The 25,051-nt window shown below is 37.0% G+C and overlaps 1 protein-coding gene across 9 annotated transcripts in view; it reads left to right on the top strand.

Moving 5' to 3' along the window:
- Positions 1-25,051, top strand: part of UBR5 (ubiquitin protein ligase E3 component n-recognin 5) — a 138,368-nt gene that overhangs the window by 70,558 nt on the left and 42,759 nt on the right. For 8 of the 9 annotated variants that reach the window (XM_043601499.1, XM_043601500.1, XM_043601508.1 and 5 more), the window contains exons 13-25: positions 614-731; positions 4,239-4,423; positions 7,090-7,199; positions 8,040-8,152; positions 9,528-9,671; positions 9,768-9,879; positions 10,363-10,517; positions 10,763-10,960; positions 15,133-15,343; positions 16,519-16,645; positions 20,637-20,788; positions 21,215-21,310; positions 21,636-21,759. In XM_043601499.1, the coding sequence (XP_043457434.1) occupies positions 614-731; positions 4,239-4,423; positions 7,090-7,199; positions 8,040-8,152; positions 9,528-9,671; positions 9,768-9,879; positions 10,363-10,517; positions 10,763-10,960; positions 15,133-15,343; positions 16,519-16,645; positions 20,637-20,788; positions 21,215-21,310; positions 21,636-21,759 (1,845 nt within the window). The remainder of the gene's footprint in view (positions 1-613; positions 732-4,238; positions 4,424-7,089; positions 7,200-8,039; positions 8,153-9,527; positions 9,672-9,767; positions 9,880-10,362; positions 10,518-10,762; positions 10,961-15,132; positions 15,344-16,518; positions 16,646-20,636; positions 20,789-21,214; positions 21,311-21,635; positions 21,760-25,051) is intronic. The other variant, XM_043601503.1, reaches the window with a different exon arrangement.

The raw sequence follows: 25,051 nt of genomic DNA, 5'->3' as shown, positions 1-25,051 counted from the left end.
TTATAAAAGTAACACATACTTTAGTGATGGTAATTATGGAATTTTACAAAAGTATAAAGTGGAAACAAAAATTACGTATCATCCTGCAACCTGAAGGTAACTACTGTTAGCATTTGGAAGTATTTTAAATCTTTCCTCTACATAAATATGTACTTTGCTTTTACATAATTGGAAACCTAGGCTATCGGGTATTTTTTATGCTTTTTCATTTAACAGTATTACTTAAAATATAATTAAATATAAAATATAATTACAGTATTTCATTGGATGTATATTTTGTGTCTCCTTTATTCCTTTACTATTAGGGACTTTAAAATGTATTTTTTCTGTTGTGTTTTAAGGAGTTTAGTAAATCTGCATTGGCAGAAATAATATGTAGGGGAATCTACTAATGAAATAAAATTATTTGGAAGAAAATTTCAGGTGATCAATTTTGTATAAAATTTTAATCCCTAAAGGTTTAATAAAAACAGGACCAGTTATGTATTAAAGCTATGCTCAAGTTATGATTAAGAATAAGTTGTAAATACAACAAGCAAAAATATTACATGTAATTTCAGACTAATAGGCTTCTTTGCTGCTTGCTTGACCAATTTATACTTTTTCTTTTCAGGGGTGTAGTCCCTTTTAGTCAAAGGAAAAAAATGTTAGAGAAGGCTAGAGCCAAAAATAAAAAGCCCAAATCTAGTGCTGGTATTTCTTCAATGCCGAACATCACTGTGGGTACCCAGGTAAGTGATTAGGGGACGTTGTTACTCTTCAAAATCACTTTCTTCCTCTTTAATTAATTCCCTTCTAAGCAGTTTTATAAATGAATGTTATTTGAAGGACCAGGTTCCAATAGCATGTATATGCTTTTTTTTTTTTTCAATGTTTGTTTATTTTTGGGACAGAGAGAGACAGAGCATGAACGGGTGAGGGGCAGAGAGAGAGGGAGACACAGAATCGGAAACAGGCTCCAGGCTCCGAGCCATCAGCCCAGAGCCTGACGCGGGGCTCGAACTCACGGACCGCGAGAGCGTGACCTGGCTGAAGTCGGACGCTTAACCGACTGCGCCACCCAGGCGCCCCTATGCTTTTTTATTCAATAGTTGAGTGACATGGAGATTCTGCCCCAGTGTCACAGTAGGTTTCCTTATGGGGCAGGGTTCCCAGATTTGCCTAATTTTAAGAATCATTTGGTACTTGAATGCAAGAGTGTGGAGCTCCTGGGACATTCCTTCAGTTCGTCTGGTGGTAAGGCCTGGGGTTGATTATGTTAACAAGCATCCCAGGTGATAAACAGCCAGGCAGTTTTGAAAGATCCTGCTCTTGGGGATGTTGTCAGCATAGGGCAGGAGGCTTCCTCAGATCTCTGTTTCCACCAGAGATGGATTCCACTCTGAGATGGTTTTAGGCTTCTATGTTATAGAAGGTGATTTTTCTAATACCTCAGTGGATCAAATTGTGGTTGGTTCAAGGACTTCTGGCTCCTCCATTCTTTCAGGGAGTCTGCAGAGCCCTTTCTTTTCTTTCCATTTACATATCTGTGAAGCTGAATTGTCTGCATACACTTTAGTCTAAGTAACTATCACAACAGATTGAATGCAGAAGCAGACGTGGGAATCGAACTGTCTTCCATTAAATCAAACATGAAGAGATTTGGAAAAATGTAAACAGTGCCACTTTTCTTGCTATTTTTTTTGAAAATCAGTTTTTTATAAAATTGTTTATATTAACATGACATTTATTACTGTGAAGTATTTAAAAATTTCTCAATTTTAATTACTAATGCATTAAATACCAGCTAGATAGGACCCAAATAAACAAAATATTTTTGGGTCCTCAGTAATATTTAACAGGGAAAAAGGGCTCTGATACCAGAATAGTTTGAGAACTGTTGTTGTTCTTTTCATTCATTATCTTGAGGATAAAAATTGGTGTATATTCTAGCAAGCACTACAATGACTATTTTGTAAAATCTAGGAAATACAAAATGTAAGTTATCCCACCTTGTAGTGATAAGGAAAAGAAAAATTCAAAGTGCAAGATGACACATCGTGTAATAAAAACTACCATTTGTCTGAGTGCGAGGGATTATAAAGTGCTTAAAGAGTTACTACTTCAGTTGTTACTTTTCAACAAAACCCAGCTTATACGTACCCGTTTTGTGTTTGTGCCTCTATGTTGTTGTTGTTGTTGTTCTTGTCGTCGTCGTTGTTTGGTCCTAGTCATGGTTATCTTATTCTGACTTATTTCTTGCTTGGCCTCCCAATTGGGAAGTGTTTAGTGATTACCCATTATTTTGAATATTCTTCTTCAGCCTTCATTATTTATTTCAGTTGCTTTGGATAGGAGCTTCAAAGAGCTCCCCTTTTCCTGGTTAGTCCAAATACTGATTTCTGTTGTTCTTAAAGTTCCTTGTTCACTGGACTCACTTAATAGCAAGATATCCTCACATTTGCCTTCTTAGCATGGAGGATGATGTTGCTACAGAGAGAGAGAGCAGAAAAAAACACTTTAAAGGTGCACTGAAGAAAATTTTTAAACGAAATAGCTTGGAACTAAATTGCTAAGAGATAGGTATATTAAAATATTTTGGTATAGAACTAAGATTTTATTTTAAAGCTGTGGAAAACTAGAGATTTAAGATAGTCATAGCCACAGAATAAGGAAAGCCTTCGTGTGTTAACTGTTGATTACTTAGAATTATCAGCTACACCTACACTCTGAGATCATAATGTTGAGAATGATGTATTTAGCAGTTATCCATTGACACGTCTCGTTATATGCCGGACCCCAAATACACACCACCTTGTCTTTAAGGTGATTTATTTTTTATAAGAAGGCACTAATAAATAACCTCCTATCTTCTAATCTTACCACATTTCTCTTTAAAATACAGTCTTCTTTCTTATTGATCCTCTTTCAGACTGTAAGCTTTCACCAGTCTTCTCTGAAAATTTGTGGGTGAAACTTCCCTTTAAGTCACAGCTAAGCAGGACACACCTTTTTCCAGAAGTCAGCTCTTCATGAACTGTACATTCTAAGCCGCAGATCTATATTTAGTGACGCATAACTATCTGATGGAACTGCAACTCTGCTCCAGGATTTCCAGTTGTGATACTACTCAAATGTATCAGCGTCTTCTGTGTCCCTTACAGTTAATTATAAACCACCACATGATCTTTGTATGTGCCACCGTCAAGGACAGCAGAATACTTCATTACTGGGTGACTGAACAGAATGTCCATAAGATTGAGCTGTGGGAGAACTCAAAAGAGATGTCCAGAAATAATCTTTCTCTCTCATTTGGAGCTCTTCTTGGTGTGTTTGACGGTGCCATCTTGCAGGTTATTGCTTTCAGAGTATATGACCTGAGGGAGCTCCTCGGCAGTGAGAAGTTGCAGGTTATTTACTCCTGCACTCAATTAACTTCTAACATTGACGTCAACACACTCTTTTTTAACGTAAGAGAAAACTTATGTTATCCAGTGAAGCTTTTGGTTTGTAGAAAACAAGTCTTCTGGGGGAAAGAAACCCCCATAGAGACGAAGTTTATAGAGCCTGTATAATACATAGCATCGTGAATTAGGAAAGTCATTTTAGATGTTAAGAAACTGACAGAATGTGTAATTATTTTGTTATTTTTTTAATGACAATCTTTAAAAAAAGTTCTTTGCTATTTCTGTTCTGTTTCTTTATAGCAGAATGGTCAGGATATTTGTTGCATGAAATTTGTTAGGTTGTATGAATTTTTTTTTTTTTAATGTTTATTTTGAGAGAGAGCATGTGCATGTGAGCCAGGGAGGGGCAGAGAGAGAGAGAGAGAGAGAGAGAGGGAGAGAGAGAATCCCAAGCAGGGATTCGATTCTGCAGGCTCTGCACTGTTAGTACAGAACTCACATCGATCTCATGAGCTGTGAGATCATGATCTGAGTTGAAGTCAGGAGTCAGTCACTTAACTGACTGAGCCACCTAGGCAGCCCTTTTGCAGGAAATTTTAAAGTTTTTTTTTTTTTTTTTTTTTTTTTTTTTAACAAATGTGCTAAAATAATTACTGCTCCTTAATTTTGGGAACAAATTCTTGATAGAGATAATGCTTTTAAGACAATGCTTTAAGAGCCTTATTTGATTGTGTAAGATTGTTTTTGGAAAACCTAGGAAATAATACTTTTATGTGTTGTATTTTTATGCATTTGGAACAACTCTTCTAGTTTTGAAAATGTCATCTTGATGATTTTTCTTTTGTTTGCTAGGTGTGCTTAAGGAATAATCCTCTTTATCATGCTGGAGCAGTTGCATTTTCAATTAGTGCTGGGATTCCTAAAGTTGGTGTCTTAATGGAGTCGGTTTGGAATATGAATGATAGCTGTAGATTTCAACTAAGATCTCCAGAGAGCTTGAAAAACATGGACAAAGCTAGCAAAACTACTGAAGCTAAGTAAGTACTGTACTGTAATGAATCGTGATTTTACACCAGTTTCTAGTTTGCTATGTATACGAGAGGGGTAGTCAAGGCAGACTTAGAGGTGTGCAGTGACCTAGAAAATTGCTACCGTGGTGAGGTCTTGTGAAGATGCCCAGAAGTTTTGCAAGGAATTGGTAAAATTTACTGTTTGCCACTTGGTTAATATTTGTATATTATAGTTGTTCTTGATGTTCAGCAGCTAGAATGACCATATATAGAGTTCTCTTTTGATATCTTTGTTTTGTCATTAGAGTGTGTCCTTTGCCATTACTGTGTGGAAGAAGAATATGTTTAGCCTTATCTCTATCAGGCCATCTTTGCCCTCCTCTCTCCCTGTGTAATTATCTTAATTTCTACCTAATGTCTTAACTGCATCTTGATCCTTGAAAGGATTTTATAAGTTAACATTCTGGAGAGGGAAGTTCTGTAAAGGATTTGCAGAGTTTCGGGGTGGAGGGGTATGTGAACAGAGTTACCACTGAATTGTGCGGAGCCCGCATACAGAGGCTGGCTTATTGTTTGGGAGTCAAGTATATAGTTACCTAACACCTGTACTTTTAGAAGCATCTATAAGTATTTGTGTGTGGTACAATTTGGTTGTTTGGTACATGAACTTCAAACCTTTAATAAAGTTTATAAGTAACTTTTTTTTCTTAATCTTATAAAAATATGTAACCATTATAGAAACATAGATGAGTAATAGCATCACATTCCAGAAACAACATTTTAATATTTTGGTGTCTTTTTTTTTTTTTAATTTAACAGGCATTAAAAAGAAATGGGGATTGTACTATACATCTAAGTTTTTAAAATGCTGAGATTTGTTTGCTCAAATGAGTGTAATGATTGTAAATTTACTACCTTTTTTGCTATTTCTCTTAATGTTAAAAATGCAAGTTGTAATTAAGAAAACACAGGGATTACTGTCAGAGAAAGACAAATATCGTATGATTTCACTCATATGTGGAATTTAAGAAACCCAACAGGTGAACATAGGGAAAGGGAAGGAAAAATAAGGTAAAAACATAGGGAGGCAAACCATAAGAGACTTGTAAAGACAGAGAACAAACAGGGTTGCTGGAGGGGAGGTGGGTGGGGGAATGGGCTAAACGGGTGATGGGCATTAAGGAGGGTACCTGTTGGGATGAGCACTGGGTGTTACACTAATGAATGAATGAATCACTGGGTTCTGTTCCTGAAACCAAGACTATACTGTGTGTTAACTAACTTGAATTTAAATAAGTTAATTAAAATTTAAAAAATGGATGACTACTAAATAAGTTAAAGAAATACTCTTTAATAAAGCAACGCTACTGTAATTTATGCCAAATTAAGGCTTTTTTGCTTTGTTGTCGTGATCTCTCTCTCACCGTCCCTGTCTTGTTATACATAATAGATTTATAGACTTCCTCTGTAATTACATTGATTTTTATCCTAAAAATAAAAGTGACAAAACACATTTTCATTTTTTATGAAATTTTGTAAAGAGTGATTGAAATGTTTTTGATGTGCACAAATATAAATGAGTTTATATTTAACACATAGAATATGCTACTGGAATCGTGTAATTTATAAAGTTTTTCAGTATCTTCCTTGAAATTTGCCATCTATATGAATAAACTTAGTAAAAGAGCTTATTGAAATTTAGTGTTAAGAACATAGTCATTTTCATGTGAAAGACTCTTCTTTGCTAAGTGTTGAGATGCGTTCACTTTAATGGCATGCTAGTGATTAGTCAGTATCAGCCTGTTTCCACCATCACAAGATTTGCAGAGCAGCCATGAGTGTTCACGTGTACTTGTACTAAGCACTTTGCCAAGATGCTGGTGAAAATGATACTGGTTTACTGTGGACTGTTTCTAAACTCAGGTGAAATTCCTGGTGGGGATAATAGACGAGGGGGTTAAGATGATGGCCTTGATAACAATATTTATAACAGATTTCTTAGTAATAGGTGACTTTTCTGACTAAAAATTGACTTCTGCCTTTTAAGGACTAAGGTATATATGTGTGTGTGTGTATTTTTTAATCATCTGGAGAATATTGTATAGTTGCTGACTGTAGTTATCTTCCTAGGTATAATGAAAGAATTCAGTGACAAAGGATAGTTTATTCTGTAATTTCTCAGTTAGGTTACAACAGGTGATGGTTCTTCATCAGATGGTTCAAGAATAAATTTTTGTAAACCATGCGAGTTGAGTTCCTTTTTTGAACTCTTAAGAAATTAGTGATAGATCTAGTTGGTATTTTATTTATTTTCCTTTACCATTTCTCAATTAAATTGCTATGTCCAAGTCAGGGTTTACTGAAGTGTGAAACTTGTTTGCTCGAGAGCTTGTAATAATTGAGTGTAGTTTTTGTTGTTATTCATAGATAAAGCTTATCTGAATCATTGTTCAGAGTTGTTGATAGCTTTATATGGTGTAGTTTTCTTTCCTTTCTTTTAAAAATATTACTAAGAATTTGAAGTATGCATCGTGTACCTTCTTCAGTACCTGGAGTCCTAGAAATAGACCATTTTGTACAAGTTTTAATATTTCATTCCCTTCTAAGAATAAACTTGATTCTAAGAAATAAACCATCTGACAAGTTCTAATATTTCATTTTCCTAATAATGAGAATCTAATTTCTAATCTCAGGCCTGAAAGTAAGCAGGAACCAGTGAAAACGGAAATGGGTCCCCCGCCATCTCCGGCCTCCACGTGCAGTGACGCGTCCTCAATCGCCAGCAGCGCATCAATGCCATATAGTAAGTTTTATGTGTAGTGTACGTTGGTCACAGTAAGGTCCCAGGCAGAGAGCTGGGTGCAGTCTGTTTATGATTTGAGGCAACTTCTACCATTTTCAGTATTTTTTTGTATAAATTTTGTTTCTGATAGTTAGATTTTATGTGTATGAGCAGTTTTATTTAAATGAAAAAATAGTACTTACAGTGTTGCCTATTCCTGTTGCTTTTTAGAGTTCTATTGAGTTTATAATTTGTAAAATGCATTGCAGTGATAGTGGGAAATAACTGCCACTAATTAGAATATTTTCCCACCTTTGTGGAGACTGTTTTTAGTATAAATTGGTTATGGCTTGGTCCCAACTTGTGCTCAGAATTTGCAGAATTTATAAACCTAGACTCACTACTGCACATTGGATTTAAGGAGTTTTTTGAACGGTCCTCAAAATAAATTTATTTTATAGTGTATTTGCTTTGCCCTTGAGGAAGTTGAAACTTAATAATTACATGATAGTTTTAAAAACAGACCAACAGGTCTTTTTTTTTTTTTTTTTTTTTTTTTTTAACCTTCATCAGGTAACTCTAATTTTAAGGGTTCAAAATAAGTTTTTTATTTCTTCTTTGTGTGTTTGCAGCAGTGTTAATATCATTAGGCATTAACAGACGTGATTTTTGCTACTAAGTCATTTGAAGTGGAAATTGGTCATAAAACGTCAATTCATAAAGTGGTAGTTCACAGAATTGTTATTTAGATATCTCATTTGTATCCCTTTACAAATGATCTTTTTTCATATATTTAGATGAAATCTATAAAGTCTCTTTCACATTTTCTTTTTGGTACTTACCATTTTGTTGTTGTCTAAGAACGACGACGGTCCACCCCTGCCCCGAAAGAGGAAGAAAAGGTGAACGAAGAGCAGTGGTCTCTTCGGGAAGTCGTTTTTGTGGAAGATGTTAAGAATGTTCCTGTTGGCAAGGTTTGTTCAAAACGTCTAAGAGTTAGTTACTACCAGAACTAGAACAGTATTGGTTATCCAAGAATTTATGGTTGGTGAGTGTTCATCAGCCCTTTCCTCAGAGCTGCTCCATTCCTCACCTTTAGTGAGCCCTTAGCCTGTTGCAGATAGCTTCTGTTCCCTAAAGATGAATAGATGATTATGAGGCCTCTTTTTGAGTATTTTTGGTGATATATTGCCTTTTTTTTTTAAGTGTTATTTTGGAAGAATTTTTGCAGAAAAATCGCAGAGATTATATTACTTTTTGATGCAGTCCATTTTTTGGAGCTATCAGAGAGTTCTGAAGGAGAGATCCTCTTCCATAACACTTAACAACTTCCCTTGACATTTAAAAATCTTACTGTCTTCAAGTCACTTCCAGTTTCTTTTCCCTTCTTTCTGGAGAGGGTTTCTTGCTTTCTAAGAAACCCAAGTGGGTAGAGTCCATCAGCTAAAATGCAATTTCACCTTTCTCTCCACACATACTGAAAAACAAAATGGAACTATATCTGCAAAGTAAAGGTTTTTCTGATTGCTCATTTGTTTCTGAATTGATGGTCTTTCATTTGTACTTTAGGGAAAGAGTAGATATGCCACTCCCTGCAATTTACAACGGCTTTCTCATACATGATTCCATTTGATTCTCAAAATAGAACTGTAGCTTATGGGCAGGTGTTTCTTCTGAGATCACACTGGCTCAAAATCAGAAGCAGTTAGTAGCATAGGTAGGACTCAAGTATTCTGGTTTCAAGTCCTGTGCTCATCTTTCTGTACATTGCTGACTCTCTACCCGTGCTGTTCAAAATGGTAGCCACTAGCTGTATATGTGGCTCATTTATTAAAATTGAATAACATAAAAAGTTAGCTCCTCAGTCACATCAGCTCCATTTCAGGTGCTTCATAGCCACTTACGCTAATAATGGTTACCATATTGGGCAGTGCAGATACGGGACATTATCATCGTCACAAAAGTTCTTTCACACAGCGGGGCTCTAAACTAGTAAAAAGCATAATAAGCTTTTTTGGGGGAGCATTTCATGGGTTATACTTAATTTTTATAGCTGATTGCTAAACATCCCAAAGACTGTAAGCGCTGGCTATGTGGGTCAGTATTTCTTTAGAAAATAAGTCTCAGATACAAACATCAACAATAAAGCTTTGGTGAGTCTGTTTAGGTCTCCCTCCCCCTCCTCCCCCCCCCCCCCCCCAGTTCAGCTTAATTTTATAACTTGGTGATCATTAAAGAAATAGAAGAAATTAAATGCCTTCAGTATTAAATTAGTTCAGTGAACATAATTTGCATATTAATTTCATGTAAGTCGGTGGTAATATTCAGCATATTTACCTGTACTTCCAGGTGCTAAAAGTGGATGGTGCCTATGTTGCTGTAAAATTTCCAGGAACATCCAATAACACAAACTGTCAGAGCAGCTCTGGATCAGATGCTGACCCTTCTTCTCTCCTGCAGGATTGTAGGTTACTTAGAATTGATGAACTGCAGGTAGGTGTAGAGGGATCACTCAGCAGGTGAATGTTGGCACTGACTACTTGAGTGTGTTATGGTTTCTGAGAGCAAGGTTCCTTTTGTGTCATGCAGGTTGTCAAAACTGGCGGGACACCAAAAGTTCCTGACTGTTTCCAAAGGACTCCTAAAAAGCTTTGTATACCTGAAAAAACAGAAATATTGGCAGTGAATGTGGATTCCAAAGGTAAAGATTTTGTAACATTTTCACCTGGCATACTTTATATCCTATTAATATTTGTGTAGTAAATGGGTGTAGGCTAGGAGCTGCCTGGGTGGCTCAGTTGGTTAAGCGTCTGACTTTTGATTTCAGTGCAGTTCCTGATCTCAGAGCTCATGAGATAGAGCCCTGCATCGTGCTCTATGCTGACAATGTGGAGCCTGCTTGGGATATTCTCTCTCTCTCTCTCTCTCTCTCTCTCTCTCTCTCTCTCCCTCCCTCCCTCCCTCCCTCCTCCCCCCCCCCCCCCAAATAAATGAATATACTTAAAAAAAAGGGCATAAAATAAGTGATTTGGGGTGTTTGGAAGTTTTGTTCCTTGTGTATAATGTTATGGAATGAGATAAATCACATTTCACATGTGACCAGAGATGTTAAAATTTGGCAGGTACTTACTGGAGGTTATTAAAGATGCATAAATTTTTTTTTTACATTTATGTGTTTCTGAAGGTGTGCATGCTGTTTTGAAGACTGGGAATTGGGTACGGTACTGTATCTTTGATCTTGCGACAGGAAAAGCAGAACAGGAAAATAATTTCCCTACAAGCAGCATTGCTTTCCTTGGCCAGAATGAGAGGAATGTAGCCATTTTCACTGCTGGACAGGTACTGAGGCTTACTTTTGCTTGTGAAAACTGATGGGACAACATTGGCATTTTTGTAAAACCTAAAGTTGGGCTCTAATTTGCTTGTTATTAAACTACTGAAGAATTTCGAATATCAAGTACAATTAATACTGGGTTTCTTATTTGGTTAGCATAATCCAATATGAAAATAAATATACCTGTTGTAAAAATCAAAGATCCATTTTTGATTGGGAGCCAGATTTTATTATTTTCCCTCTATTATAGGAGTCTCCTATTATTCTTCGAGATGGAAATGGTACAATCTACCCCATGGCCAAAGATTGCATGGGAGGAATAAGGGATCCTGATTGGCTTGATCTTCCACCTATTAGTAGTCTTGGAATGGGCGTGCATTCTTTAGTAAATCTTCCTGCCAATTCAACAATCAAAAAGAAAGCTGCTATTATCATCATGGCTGTGGAGGTAACTTGACTTTTGAAACTACTTGACATTTTAATTCACATGATACTGCTAGAAACTAGGGAAACCAATCAAATAGATTATTTGTTGACCCTTCTCTATAGGTGGTAGTGGTTTATTAAGACAAGAGAGATGAGTGAACCGTAGATGGCAGTGTAAGTGTTTGAGTTAAGGCGTGCACAGTGCTGTAGGAGCACAAAAGGGAGGGATATCAATCAGACTGTGACTATAGAGAAGGCTTCTCATAGGAGGCGATGCCTGAACACAGCTCTGAATAGTCAGGGGTCTCCTAGACACAAGGTGAGGGCGGGAAATGTTATCCTTGGTGCCAAGTCTTTGTGAATCTTAATGTTTTGGAAGACCACGTACATTGTTGATATAAACAGAAGGTAGGGCTTATATGGGTCAAGTGAGTGGCAAGTGCAGAGACTGGAGAAAGGCACTGGGGTACCTGTGTGCTAACCTAAGGGGTGTGAGCTTCCCCCTGAAAGCTAGGAGAAGGATTTTAAACTGGCTTTTTAAAAAAGGATTAGCAGTGGGTGGAGAACAGAAGTGTAGAGACCAGATGAAGAAACAAAGTAAGCTTGAAATCTTGGAAATGAAGAAGAGGGAATGGATTTCAGAGTTCTTAAGAAAGTAGATTCTCTAAAGCTTGGTGCCAATCTTCCGCAATAAATGAAAGGAAGGAGTTATAAAGCTTCTTACTGGGGTGTGGTTGGTGGGGAGAGGAAAAATAGGAGGAACAAAATGAATGCTGGAAGAGGATGAGTTTAGTTTTGAACATGTTGTAGCTGAGGTGTTTATTAGATGTGGCGGTGGTACCACTGGAACTTATTGGAGCACTTTGAGCAGAGATTGACCTGATTTGACTTAACATTTTCACAGGATTGCTGCTGACCTGCTGAGAATAGTAGGGGGCAGCGTGGAAGTAGGGAGGCTTGTGAGGGGGGCTATTGAAACAGTCCGGGTGGGAGGGGAAGGTGGCTTGGCCCAAGAAGTAGAGCTGTGAGGGAGAAGGGATTCATTGAATTCTAGGTATATTAGATAGGCTGACGGTAGAGCCAACAGGATTTGCCAATGGCTCAGTATAGGGTGTCAAACAGAGGAAGCAATAAGGCCAAAGATTCTGAAGGAATGAAGTTGGCATTTATAGAGATGGAGACTAGGGATGAAGCAGATTCAGGAGGGAGAAGGGGCAAACAGGAGTTTGGTTTTAGACATGCAGAGTTTAAAGTGCTTGTCAGATAGGTATCCAAGAGAAGGTGGTAAATAGTTAGATGTGTAATTCTGAAGACCCGGAGCAAGATGGAGAATTAGACATAGGAGCCTACAGTACATCTGTGATATTTAGAGGAATTACATGGAATGAGATTACCAAGGTTGTGGAGAAGAGGTCTAAAGACTGAGCTGTCAGAATAGCATCAGCATGTAAATACAGGGAGATAAAGAGGAACCTGCATAAGAGACTGAGAAGGAGCAGCATCCACGGGGTTGGAGGAAAACTAGAATGAGTGTTGTCTTGGAAGCCAGGTGACAAGCATGTGTCAAGTAGGATGCAGTGATCAACCATGTCTGGTGATGCTGTGGGCCAGGCGAGGCAAGTGCTGAAGAGTGACTGGGGATTTGGCTCCATCTGGGTCATTCTGGACAGTAGGGATGAAAGCCTGATTAGAGTAAGCCATGGAGAAAATGGAAAAAGAACTAGAGATCAATATGGACAGCTCTTGTGAGGAGATTGTCTATAAAGGATGGAAAGTAGAGCTTAGTATGAGGGCTTATTTACCCTTTATTAGGTTGGAGGTGAAAGCAACTTGTTAGAATTGCACCTAAAGTAGTCTGAATCCAGGTACTCCTGAGAGTTTCCTGTGAGCTTTGTGTATAGAGACACAGTGCTTGTATTCTTAGTTTAGTTTTGATTGCAACCTACTAGACTAGAGGTTATAGACTGGTAGGGGTATGATTCAGGAGGTGGCCATGGCCTGAAGTTGGCCTCTAGAAATAACCTTCATATCATTTTAAAATTCGTAATTGGTTGCCAACATTTAAAAACCACAGGATTTATTTTTAAAATCCAGATTTTTAATTCTTAAAAAATGAGACTATCTGGTAACATTGGGCCACCATAAAGCCATTAACGTGTCCCCTTTAGAGGCTGTATGTGGTCTCTCCAATTTATTGCAGTTCCTGATACTTAATTGCTTGGAGTCTAAATGTTGCCATTTATTTATGATGCAGTTTATGTTATCTTTTTACCCCCAGCCTCCTCCGCTCATTTGTATTACTTCAGATGCATCTGTAGGCATTTGGTTCTGTGACCCCTGCACTCTGTCAGCATCTCAAGGGTAAAGATAAAATGTGTCATCATCCCATGGGTAGGGGTAAAGTGTGCCATCATTTATCTTTGTACCTCAGCGAGCAGGGCTTGGTGCACAGTAGACCTGCAAGAAATGTTTTACTGAACTCTCTCTGCCTTTTGCTGTAAGAATAAGTGACAAATACAATATATAGTGATGCAGAGTAAACTCTTTTGCTTCTAACACAGTCGTTGTGGTATTGATAACTCTCAGGGTGAGAGCCCATATAAAGCAGGTTGGAGATAAGGGTTCCCTGTAGCTACTTCCAACCGAATGACTGATTGGCTGCTTGAAAACATTTTATGTCACAGAGTATGCAGAAGAATATCTTGACTTTATTTACTTTCAAAAGTAGTGTGCTTTTTATTCTTGGGAGAGACTTTGACATATTCTCGTAGCGTATTAATTACTGCATATATGTCACTGGACTTGGGCAAGTTTAATCTTGTGTGTCCCACCTCATACTTTTGAATTGGAGCTTACCACGTATGGGGTCACCTCAGAGTCTTAGTGCGCAATCACAATAGCCTATCTCAGGTACTAAAATGTGGCAAATACTGGAAGTAGTTTAACTGTATTTTTTGTCTTGCCTCCACCCCTTACCCACCCCTCCATACACTTTGGGGGAGGGATGGGATATTTAAGTACTTTGGGAGAGAAGTGGCAAGTTGTTCAAATGCACCTTTCTTCTTCCCTTTGTATTCCCGAACACTCTTTTCCCAGTTCTTAATTCTAGTTGAAATTTACAAGTTCATCTGTAGTCCAAAACTAATGCTTTATATTTAGTCCAATAAGTGTCCCTTAACTATAGCGTTACATTCTGAAAGAAGTACATTTGAACTCCTTGATATGTTCATGCTGTGTCTTAGTCTGTTCAGGTTGCTATAGACTGACTGGCTTATAAACAACAGAAATTTCTCACAGTTCTGGAGGCTCGAAGTCCAAGATCAAGGCGTGGGCAGATTTGGTATCCGGTGAGGGCCCACTTATTGTTTCATAGACAGCCATGTATTCTCATATGGTGGGAGGGGAAAACACTGGTTTTTTTCAGCCCCCATTAAGGGTATTAATCCCATTCATGAAGACCCCACCCTTGTGACTTAATCATTTTGGAAAGGTCCCACCTCCACACACCATCACATTGGGGAATAGGTTTCAACATATGAATTTTGGGGGCCGTAAATATTCAGTCTATAGCATGCTGTTTCTCATGTAATTAATGACATGTTCTATAAATTATTAATGCTACCATGTCTTTGACAATGAAGTTACATTAGTTGTAACCTCTGAGGGATTGCACCTGTTGTGGTTTCTGGGGGAGTTGAAGGTATTGGTTTTCATGTACTGCAGTGTGATACAACGTTTATGAGCATAAGGGGGTATGTGTAAGCCTGTATAAAATACACAGAATGTATACCCTTTGCTTAATTGGTTAATAGTACTAATAGGGTTCTAATTTGATAATTACATAAGAAATAATATAGACCAGGTGTCGGCAAAATGACCTGCTGGCCAGATCCAGCCACTCCCATTCATTTGTGTATCGTGTATAGTGGCTTTCCCACCATAGCCGCAGAGTTGAGTTAGTTGCAAAAGCTGAAAATATTTACTGGTCCTTTACAGAAAATTTATACACCCTTCTCTATTCCTGTGAATTGTACATTCTGCTTAAAGGGCACCCTTAATTTTAACTCCTTTGGCAGGCTACCTGAAATTGTCTCTCCTTACTTGCAGAGCTGATTATATTATTATGTTTTTTTACATGTGTGATGTGCTATTCAAATTCATTGAAGTTTTTTTTCGTAATTTGTCTGAGCACAGAAACAAACCTTAATGCAGCACATCCTACGCTGTGACTATGAGGCCTGTCGACAATATCTCATGAATCTTGAGCAAGCGGTTGTTTTAGAGCAGAACCTACAGATGCTACAGACGTTCATCAGCCACAGATGTGATGGAAACCGAAATATTTTGCATGCTTGTGTATCAGTTTGTTTTCCAACGAGCAATAAGGAAACTAAAGAAGAAGAGGGTGAGAATAAGAACTATAACAAGGTCTTTAAAAGGAATCTTAGGCAGTTTTGGGGTGCCTGGGTGACTCGGTTAAGTATCCAACTTCAGCTTGGGTCATGATCTCACGGTTGGTGAAGTCAGGCCCCACATCTGGCTCTGTGCTGACAGCTCAGAGCCTGGAGCCTGTTTCGGATTCTGTGTCTGCCTCTCTCTCTGCTCCTCTCCTGCTCACACTGTCTCTCTCCTTCAAAAATAGATAAACATTAAAAAACTTTTAAAAACAATAATAGGAATTTTAGGCAGTTTCGAAAATAGAACACTGAAAAGGAAATTACTATGAAGAATTTGTGTGTACTTTTTCTGTTTTGTAAAATCTAGTTGTTTTGACATTTCTTAGAAGGTGAAGACGCCCGTCTTCTTATTAGGATGAGTATGTAACATAAGCAAATAAATTTTTATCCGTGTGTTTTGTTGTCTTGAGTTCTATTCTTTGATAAATACAGACATTATATGCAATGCTTAAAATGAGATTTAATGATTTTATAATAACAGATGACTTTTATTACCATGAGAATTATGTAACAAATTAAGGCAAGTTATATTGAAGCCATCTTTATCCCAGTTTTCATAATGTAGAGGGAAAAATAACCTAGTGAGTTATGAGATGTTTTTGGAAAAATAAGGTTTTTTGCCATAAAGGTTTTAGTTGGCTACATGAAGGGGAAATCTGAAAGTCTAAAAGTGCAACTGGGTGATTCATAATGTTTTTCTTGATTTTGAATTCTGCCAGTGACATTCTGTGGCTGCATTTTTGAGTGGTGGTTTACTTCCTTATCATTAAAGGGGGGATGAGTAGTATATAAACCAAGACTGAGGTACTGAATTATGGGTCTTTTTCTCCCTTGGTAGTGAAAGCTAGATTTCAGTCTACTTATGAATAATCTTATGTTTGACCTTTGGGGGTTGAAAGTTAAGGCAGAATAAGGAAATCACTCACATATTAAAAATCTTAGTTAAATCTGTCTTCAGTGTCTGTTGCTCTAAGGAGGAAAAAATTAAGCTATTCATTATCTCTAGTATGTGAATTAGAGCACTAAAGTACAGAGTAGTTAGCATTTAATGGCCTATACATACTTAATCTCTTAATTATTTTTGAAGTTTAAATTAATCCTAGTTTTTTCTCTTGTATTTCAGAAGCAGAGCGCTCTGAAAGAAATACATTTGCAGAAAGGCTTTCTGCTGTTGAGGCCATTGCAAATGCAATATCCGTTGTTTCAAGTAATGGCCCAGGTAATCGGGCTGGATCATCAAGTAGTCGAAGGTAATGTGATTTTTACCAGGAAAGTTTAATTGGCGGAAACAGAACGCAAGTTCAGAAAAATACATCTTTCACCTATCATTTGCATGAATTGACAGGTCCTTTTGCTTTGTTTTTGTTCCTCCAAATATCACCCTGGGAAAAAGATCTGATAATATCTAATTAGATTTTAAGTGTAGAACAGTAGGACCTAGGATGCTTCAGAAACTTGAGATAATTTAGGCATGTAGTTCAACCTTGATTCTTTGGATGTGTTTTAAGTTTATCACCCTTGTTTCCTAGGAAATTACTTTCTTTAGTTGGAGAACAAGTAATAACAATAATGGAAAGAATTTCAATCTTTTATTTTCAGATTACTTATTTAGATCAATTTCTCAGATGTCTTAATGATCTGGGAAGAAACGAAAGGCTGGTGTGTATTATGAATGTTTGGTATTTAAAATTTTCAGCTCTCTGGGCTGTGGGATGGACAAACCTTAATAACATTAAAAATCACTAGGTGTTTGAATAGATGAAGAACATAAAGAATTCAGGATATAGTTTTTTTTTTTCTTTCCTTTTATTTATTTTTTTTTTTCTGAAGGAAAAAGCACATGTATATTAGACACGAGAGCCAGAGTTCTTGGACACTTGACACATCACTGACGGAAGCACTGCTCTCTGTGCTAATGTGATAGGTTGTAAAGTCTACTTAAAGTGAAGAGTCTCTTTGCCTATTTTCTGTTCCATATCCAACTTTCCCTTTAAAAATGATTCTTCTAAAATTGGTACCAAGTTGATAGCTTCCCGGGTTCAAAAATATCCTGAAATGAAATTTATCAAAAACTATTTATGGGTGACCAAATTGTAATTTAAAACAGTACAAAGACCTTATGTAGACGATACAAAATGGAAATTATCACCAGCTTATTTGTTTAGGACTACACTAGGCAGACAAAGTGTTTGGTCTAAAATGGAAAGCAACTTAAATTCTTCTTGAAGAAATTAGTGTCTGAATTATTTCAGGTATTTCATTTCCTCAGGGAAAATACAGGTGCAGATCAAGTTGGACTCTGATATGGTTGGTCCAATGCCAGTGCTGCCATCTTTTTTTCATGTAAGGATTATTTTGAAGGCAAAGACTAAAAGGAGCTTCAAGAGTGGGTGATGTGTTGCTCACAGAAATAATTTGCAGAGTAAGCTCCTTTGAGGCATTTGCCGAAGATTTCACTGCAGTGCTCTTAACCAGTTCAAACTCAGGGCTGCCGGTTGAACAGATGAAAGCACAGGAGTCTTATTATCCACGCCGGGCAGTAGGAAGTCCACAGACTCTGCTTCATTGAAGTGAAACCCTCCTCTAGCCTACAATGGATTTTCTAGGCGATGCCCCTTGATGAGTATGCAGGCTGGGATTCATGAGCTGTAAGCTCAAAACTGATGCAATTTCAATATTGAATGGAGTACTGTTAAATGTCTTCAGATGATGATTTGACTCAGAAGTTTTGTTATGTGACTCATAGTTCCTGAGTACAAAGGGCAGATTTAGTGGAAAGCTTGATTGATGCATCTGATTGCAGGTGTATGTACTCTAGAGATTGTTAATCTGGAAGACACATGACCTTCGCTTTTTTGTCACAGTGGTATGTTTGAACATGACTGGATTCTAAGGCTTCTGTAGCATGGATATAACGTGCTTACAAAGAGGAAATTACATCATCCTTGAATTCTTCCATATTGTCAGAAAATACGATGACTCCAGGCAAGCCTATCGAAGAAATGTCAAAACTCTGAATCTTAGCAGCCAAGGTGGTATCTCCTCAGTATTGTCCTCAGCCACTGAGGATACAGGTGAATCTTCATGAATTGTGTACAACATCTTGAAGAATAATTTTCTTTTTTTTGTTTTTTGTTTTTTGTTTTTAAAGAATCTATATGAGGAGCTGGGCATTGTACTTAAAAATGTTCCCAAGACCTAATGAAGAAAAGAGGTTAAGGACAATTTTTTAAAATGACAAAGGAATGACCCCCTCATTTAATATTGAATTGACTACATCACAACAACAGAGTTGGGAGTTTGCAAGTTCAAGATGAGACTATGGTCTCCACTTATCTTCATTTTATTCTTAATCTGCTCTAAGCTAGAGGTTGGAGAATAGCCCACATATGTTTTTTTGGCCTGTGCACGGTTAAATTTTTTTTTTTTTTCTTTAAAATTTGAATGCCTTCACATGAGCATGTATGCTTCTAGTTTGCCATTACTCCCCATTTCTTACACCTGACTGCCCTTTCCTCAATTGATACTGCCTTCCAGGCCCAGGAGGCATTGAGTTTGTGACCCTGATGTAAGCATTCTTCTTAATAGGCCCCAAACATGTATTTATTTTCAGGTTATATGCAGTGCCTCCCAGCTACTACTGATTTTTTTTCTCTGTTTTGAGTAAGACACATTAGGATACCAAGTATATATATTGAGCTTAAAATTGTATAGGAACATCACAATGTGAACAGTCACCCTGGTGTGTGCTGTTAACTGGTAAGGAGACTGCCTTTCTCTGTGGGTGATGTCTTCGGACAGGGAAGTGACCTCGACTGACATAATCCCTATGTCCTGTTCCCCTCCATATTATAAAAACTCAGATATCTAAATTGGGAGAGAGAAGATCTCAATACCATAAAAGAATTACTTGTAGGTATTTTTTGATAGTGAATACTATAATAACTAATACATTATTTAAGACATTAAAATTTACTTTGCAGAATCTTCCAAAGAATGTTTCTGTTCCCAGAGGTATATCGTCATACATAAGCTTTATAAAATAGATGTGTTCTTGAAAGTAGCCTCTAAAGGAAATTTTTGTAAAAGTTTTAGAAAATTTGTCCTTTTGAAATTGAAAGTGTATCAATATGGAAAAACACATTTACCCTCGGATTACATAACAATTATAATTAGAAGATTCAAACATTAATAAAAATCTTTCTAAATTACTTATTTGTAGACATATATAATGCTCACCTGGTAAGGTGGTAGGTCTTTCACATCAGAGAAATGTTGTGTCTGGGATTAAATCTGCATGGGAGAATGAAGTCCCTTATGTGTTGCCTGGCCCTTATAAATGAATTTTTAGTCTTTATTCATTTAGAAGCTCTAAAATTGTGGCTGACGGAAAGGATTTGCCTCATATGCTCTCTCTTTAATTGCTGTTAGTTCGTAATGTGTTAATTTTGTAGGCTTTGTAAGCTTTTATTCAGAGGTATAGATTTTTATACAGGTAGTTACCAGTTCCCCTAACTGTGTTTGTGATTATTTCCTTTTCTTTTTAGTGATGTGCACACCTGTGCAGTATTTTTTTTTCTTGTATAGCAGGAGGAAAAAAAAAAATCACGCCCAGACATTAATCTAACACATTTTACAAGCTCCAGTTGCATTAAATTCCTTGGGATACAAATTGTACTGTTAAAAAAAAAAACTCCTTTTTTTTTTTTTTTTTTTTTTTGGGTATAAAAAATAAATCTAAATTGGTCTTTGTTTTAAAACTACTCACTGTGTGGACATTAGTTTAATTGTTTTTGAGATCACAGCAAAGGGATTTTATTTAGTGGGCTAACAATATCGGTTTTGTGCTACTTAGTATGTTTGCTGATGTCTATTATTAAACTTAATTCTCACTGATTATAAACAGGGGACAGAAATTTTTTTGTCTTAATGTTCAGCTGTTCATTTACCTTAATGTATGAAAGATTATTTTCTAATCTTCACCGTAAGTTTTGTTCCCTGTGCTTAAGTTTGTGTGGGAGCTTAATATAGTGGTTTTAGTGCTGAACTGGGTACTAGGTGCCCCCAGTTTCATTTCTATCCCTCACTGACTTTGTGATTCCAGAATTGGCATTTGTACTTCACTTCCCTTGCCTGGAGTATTTGCTTATAGAACAAACTTTGATCTCAGATGAGTTCTGTACACCTTTTCATTACATTTAGCCATGGTAGTGAGCTCTGATTTTGTCCATGTTCTTCTAGTTTGAGGTTACGGGAAATGATGAGACGTTCGTTGAGAGCAGCTGGTTTGGGTAGACATGAAGCTGGAGCTTCATCCAGTGACCACCAGGATCCAGTTTCACCCCCCATAGCTCCCCCTAGTTGGGTTCCTGACCCTCCTGCGATGGATCCTGGTAAGATCTGTTATTTTATTTAGTGTTTAGCAAAAAAACAAGGTCCTGAGAGAAAGGAAATTGAACACTTGAATGGGATATTTAGAAATCTGAAGTATTTAAAAGTAGCATAATGAGCAAATTGTAACCAGTTTAGTTGCAAAGATTTGGTTTAAGGGGTTTATAACTTAAAAATTAAAATTCTAGAAACTGTTTTATTGAGATAATATATTTCCACACTGGCAAGAAGCTAACTAGTAATACATCATAACAAGTCAATAATTCAGAGGATTCCTTCTCTCATAATTTGGAAAACAAGTTTCCACTTAAACCTCTGTCCGATTTGACCCTTGGCTTGCAGAGAAAAGCCTTAAGGCCAGTTAAGAGAAAATGTTAGGGATATGTTGCCTATAATGATGTACATCCTGCTGTTCTGTTTACTGAAAGATGGTGACATTGATTTTATCCTGGCCCCTGCTGTGGGATCTCTTACCACAGCAGCGACTGGCACCGGTCAAGGACCAAGCACCTCCACCATTCCAGGTGAGAATCTGTACTATTTTATCTGCCTAGGCATTTGGGTTTCTACAAAGCCACACTTTATCTCAACGAGACTTACCTTGGCTTGAAAAACATCTAATTCTCTGAATTAGATCTTCATATGTCAGTGAGGTTGTAGTGTTGTAAAATCAGTTGGGAGTTGTAAAATGTGTTGTGTTTAAATTCTGTATAATGAAATTAGCAGTTTATTGCTAATACTAGAATATTTTTCTGTTGGTTTATTTAATGGTTCCTTGTTAATGTTATTTCAGAATATTCTTTTCACTCTTGTTTACTCTTGTTACCAAATGGATTTGCTTAATTACAGGTCCTTCCACAGAGCCATCTGTAGTAGAATCCAAGGATCGGAAGGCCAATGCTCATTTTATATTAAAATTGTTATGCGACAGTGTTGTTCTGCAGCCCTATTTACGAGAACTCCTCTCTGCCAAGTAAGAAGTTTAATATACTTTTTCTAATGAATTTTTTTCTTCGATCTTTATTTATTTTTGAGACAGAGAGCGTGAGAGTGGGGAAAGGACAGAGAGAGAAGGAGACACAGAATCTGAAGCAGGTTCCAGGCTCTGAGCTGTGGGCGCAGAGCCAGATGCGGGATTTGAATGTACAAACTGTGAGATCGTGACCTGAGCCAAAGTCCGCCGCTTAACCGACTGAGCCACCCAGGCGCCCCTAATATGCTTTTGATATGAAGATCTAGCTTAGCTCCTTTTACTGTTTAAGTTGATGTTGCAATGTATGGCCAACAGTTATCTTATGTGAATTTAAACTAATTGATCAGAATCTAGCATTTATTCCCTCTGTAATTAACTAAGCTCCCTTCAGTGAAAGACTCCAGTATAATACAGTGTACACTAAATGAATACAAACCAATTTTACGTAAGTTTGATCAGGAGGTGTGTGTGCGTGTGTTAAAAAATCACAGCATAGCTATTCTCAAATGTGAATTCATAAATTCCATCACTGTCACCTGGAGAACTTAAAAAATTATACAGATTCTTCCCCAAACTTTGCAGCAAAAGTATGACTCAGTAGGTCTGGGATGGGGCCTGGAATCTGTATGCTAAAACTCTGTGGATGATTCTGATGGCTTCTTTGGAAATCTTTTTGGACTTGCAAAATCATGATGAGATTATGCAGTTTTTGATAAGTATTATGTGATAAGTGCTCACTAACCATTGACAGAGTATAGCTCTGCTTTCAGCATGATTGTTTATGTTCCTTTACAAATTCATAACAATAAGCATTTTTATAAAAGTTAGCTCTTATCTGTGCCAAAGGATTAACTCTTCCAATTCTAGCAATAGCTGTCTGGAGTAGGTAATACTATTCCCATTTTATATTTGAAGAAATGGCCTTAGAGATTAATTAACCCACTCAGGGTCACAAAACTAGTGAGTGGCTGGAATTCCATCCGTGGTCCATGTCTTAATTCCAGAACTGAGACTCCCAGGCATCACCCTTAAGCAACCTCTCCATATTTAAGTACAAGAAGGTGTTTTGAGTTTTTTATTATTAAGGGCAAGGAGATCTTTGTTTAAGCCTTATTGACCTTAGGCCATAATGAACATAATTTGTGAACTTACTACTTTAATGAAGGCCGCCCCCGCTAGTAAAATAAGTCACTGACTTGGAAATAAGTTATTATTACAGAAGCAGCTTACTAATTTATTAGTGGTTTGAGGCATAGGTAAAAATGGTATATATGCCAATATATTCTTTCTGTTTCAGAAAGGTATATCTTTCTATTTTTATTTCCTCACTTGAATTTTTGGTGTTTTTTAAGGGTATTATCTTTGTACAATTTGTTCAATCATTTGGTGTTGTCTCAAAATTCATTGAATGTTCTTACTTCCTTTCTCTCTATTTTTAATCCATTTTGCATTTCTGCAGTGTGTTTCTAGTTCACTAGTTATTTTAGTGCCCTTTCAATAGTAGTTGCTTTCCCCCAACCCCTTTTCTGAGAAAATACATGAACTATTTGGAAAACACTGAATACGTCGTTCTATTAATAAGCTGGTACTGTTGATGACAGCTTTGAAACAAATTAGAGGAAAGGCAAAGTTCTTTTGCCCTTTAGTTAATAAGCATAGGAATTCTCAAATTGGTCATTTGTTTCCTTTTTTATATTACACATATAGGAGAATTTCCTGGAGTTGCTAATAAAATTTTTCAAGTGGTATAACTGGAAATTGGTTACCATACAGATGACCCAGTTAAGAAAGGTTCTTGGCTTTAATTGTATTTGGCAATATATAAAGTATTAGGAGAATACTTCAGAGCATTGAATCTTAGTTTGAGAGCATGCCTGTGATGGTGATGCGTGTGTGTGTGTGTGTGTGTGTGTGTGTGTGTGTGTGTGTGATGAGGATGAAGGATTGTTAAAAAGTACATTATTTCCAATTTAAGCATTCCGTACCCGCCTTCCTCCCAAGTCCCTCCAATCCTAGGTGTGGGTGGTTGGAGTTTGCTTTAATAATAATAAGCTAAAGAAAGTAAATTTTGGTAAAATCCTCCTGGCTAGTAAAGATGTAGAGGATTTTATTCTCAGCTGGCTCATTCTTATCTGAGCAGGGAGGTAGTATGAAGCTGGGGGAATAGGTAGGGAGAAGAGTGAGCAACAACATAAAAATGGAGAAGTATAAATACTTAAGGAAACAGTGATGCATCTGATTAGAAGTGGAGGATTAGAAGAGGAGAACAGTAGCCACTGAATCTGAAGAAGTAGGTTAAAGCCACCACTTTGGTCTCTATTCTTTGGGCTTGAATCCTCAGATGGCTTTGGTTAGACTATAATAGTATCAAAGTGGGTTTATAAGAATAATAATGTGATGGTGGCATAAAAAAAAGGAGTAAAATAGGTAAGAGTAGAGACTGGAGTTGAGGCTTTGTTCTTTTATGTCTACCTGTTGCCTTTAGTATATGTGTTAACAATAAACTGAACTGGAAAATGGAAAAAAGGGATTACATGCAAGAGCAAAAAATTGAGTTAGAAGGGGGACTTCATGAAGAATCCAAATTTTTTGTCTTAGTTCCCAGGAACAGTGATGCTGTTGGCCGACATAGGTAGAGAGTGGGTTTGGGGAGAAAGGTGATTTTAGTTGTTAGACATTTTGAAAGTGCAGTATCACTGGGAAATCCTAAGTAGACTTACCAAGTAAGCAAGTGTAGATGTTTAAACTGTGTTATCATCATAGAAGTGGTAGTTGCTTTGGTGGATCAGAGAGAGAGAGGCACAGGTGGTTGAGGACTAAATTTGGGGAATTGCAAAGGATCCAGGAAGGAATAGAAATTCAGTGAAGAATATTGAAGGTACATTTTTAAGAGAAAATACATACAAATAGCTAACATTTATTGAGTACATTTTATTTGCTAAGCAAATGAAAAGCTTTTAAGTAACAATTGGCTTAATCCTCATCACAATTGTATGAGATAGAGCCTGTTATCACCACATCTAGAAAATATTAGTCTGACTCTAGAGCCCCTGCTGATTTAGTCTTTAATGTCACTAAGACCAAGAAAGGAGAGCATGGTTGAGAGAGACAAGGATTCTTAGGGGCTTCCTTTTTTACATGTGGTAATAGGAGACTAGAAAATACCACCAGGGATTTCCTTTGAGTGGTAGGATGTTATTTAATACAACAAAACGACTTTTTTGCTTCATCTTGAACATTTCTTTTATAATGAAGAAAGGAAATATTTAAAAATTAATATTTTTATGCATAA

Source organism: Prionailurus bengalensis, chromosome F2 (assembly GCF_016509475.1).
Source record: "Prionailurus bengalensis isolate Pbe53 chromosome F2, Fcat_Pben_1.1_paternal_pri, whole genome shotgun sequence".
NCBI lineage: Eukaryota > Metazoa > Chordata > Mammalia > Carnivora > Felidae > Prionailurus > Prionailurus bengalensis.
This window is presented reverse-complemented; position numbering and strand designations above follow the sequence as displayed.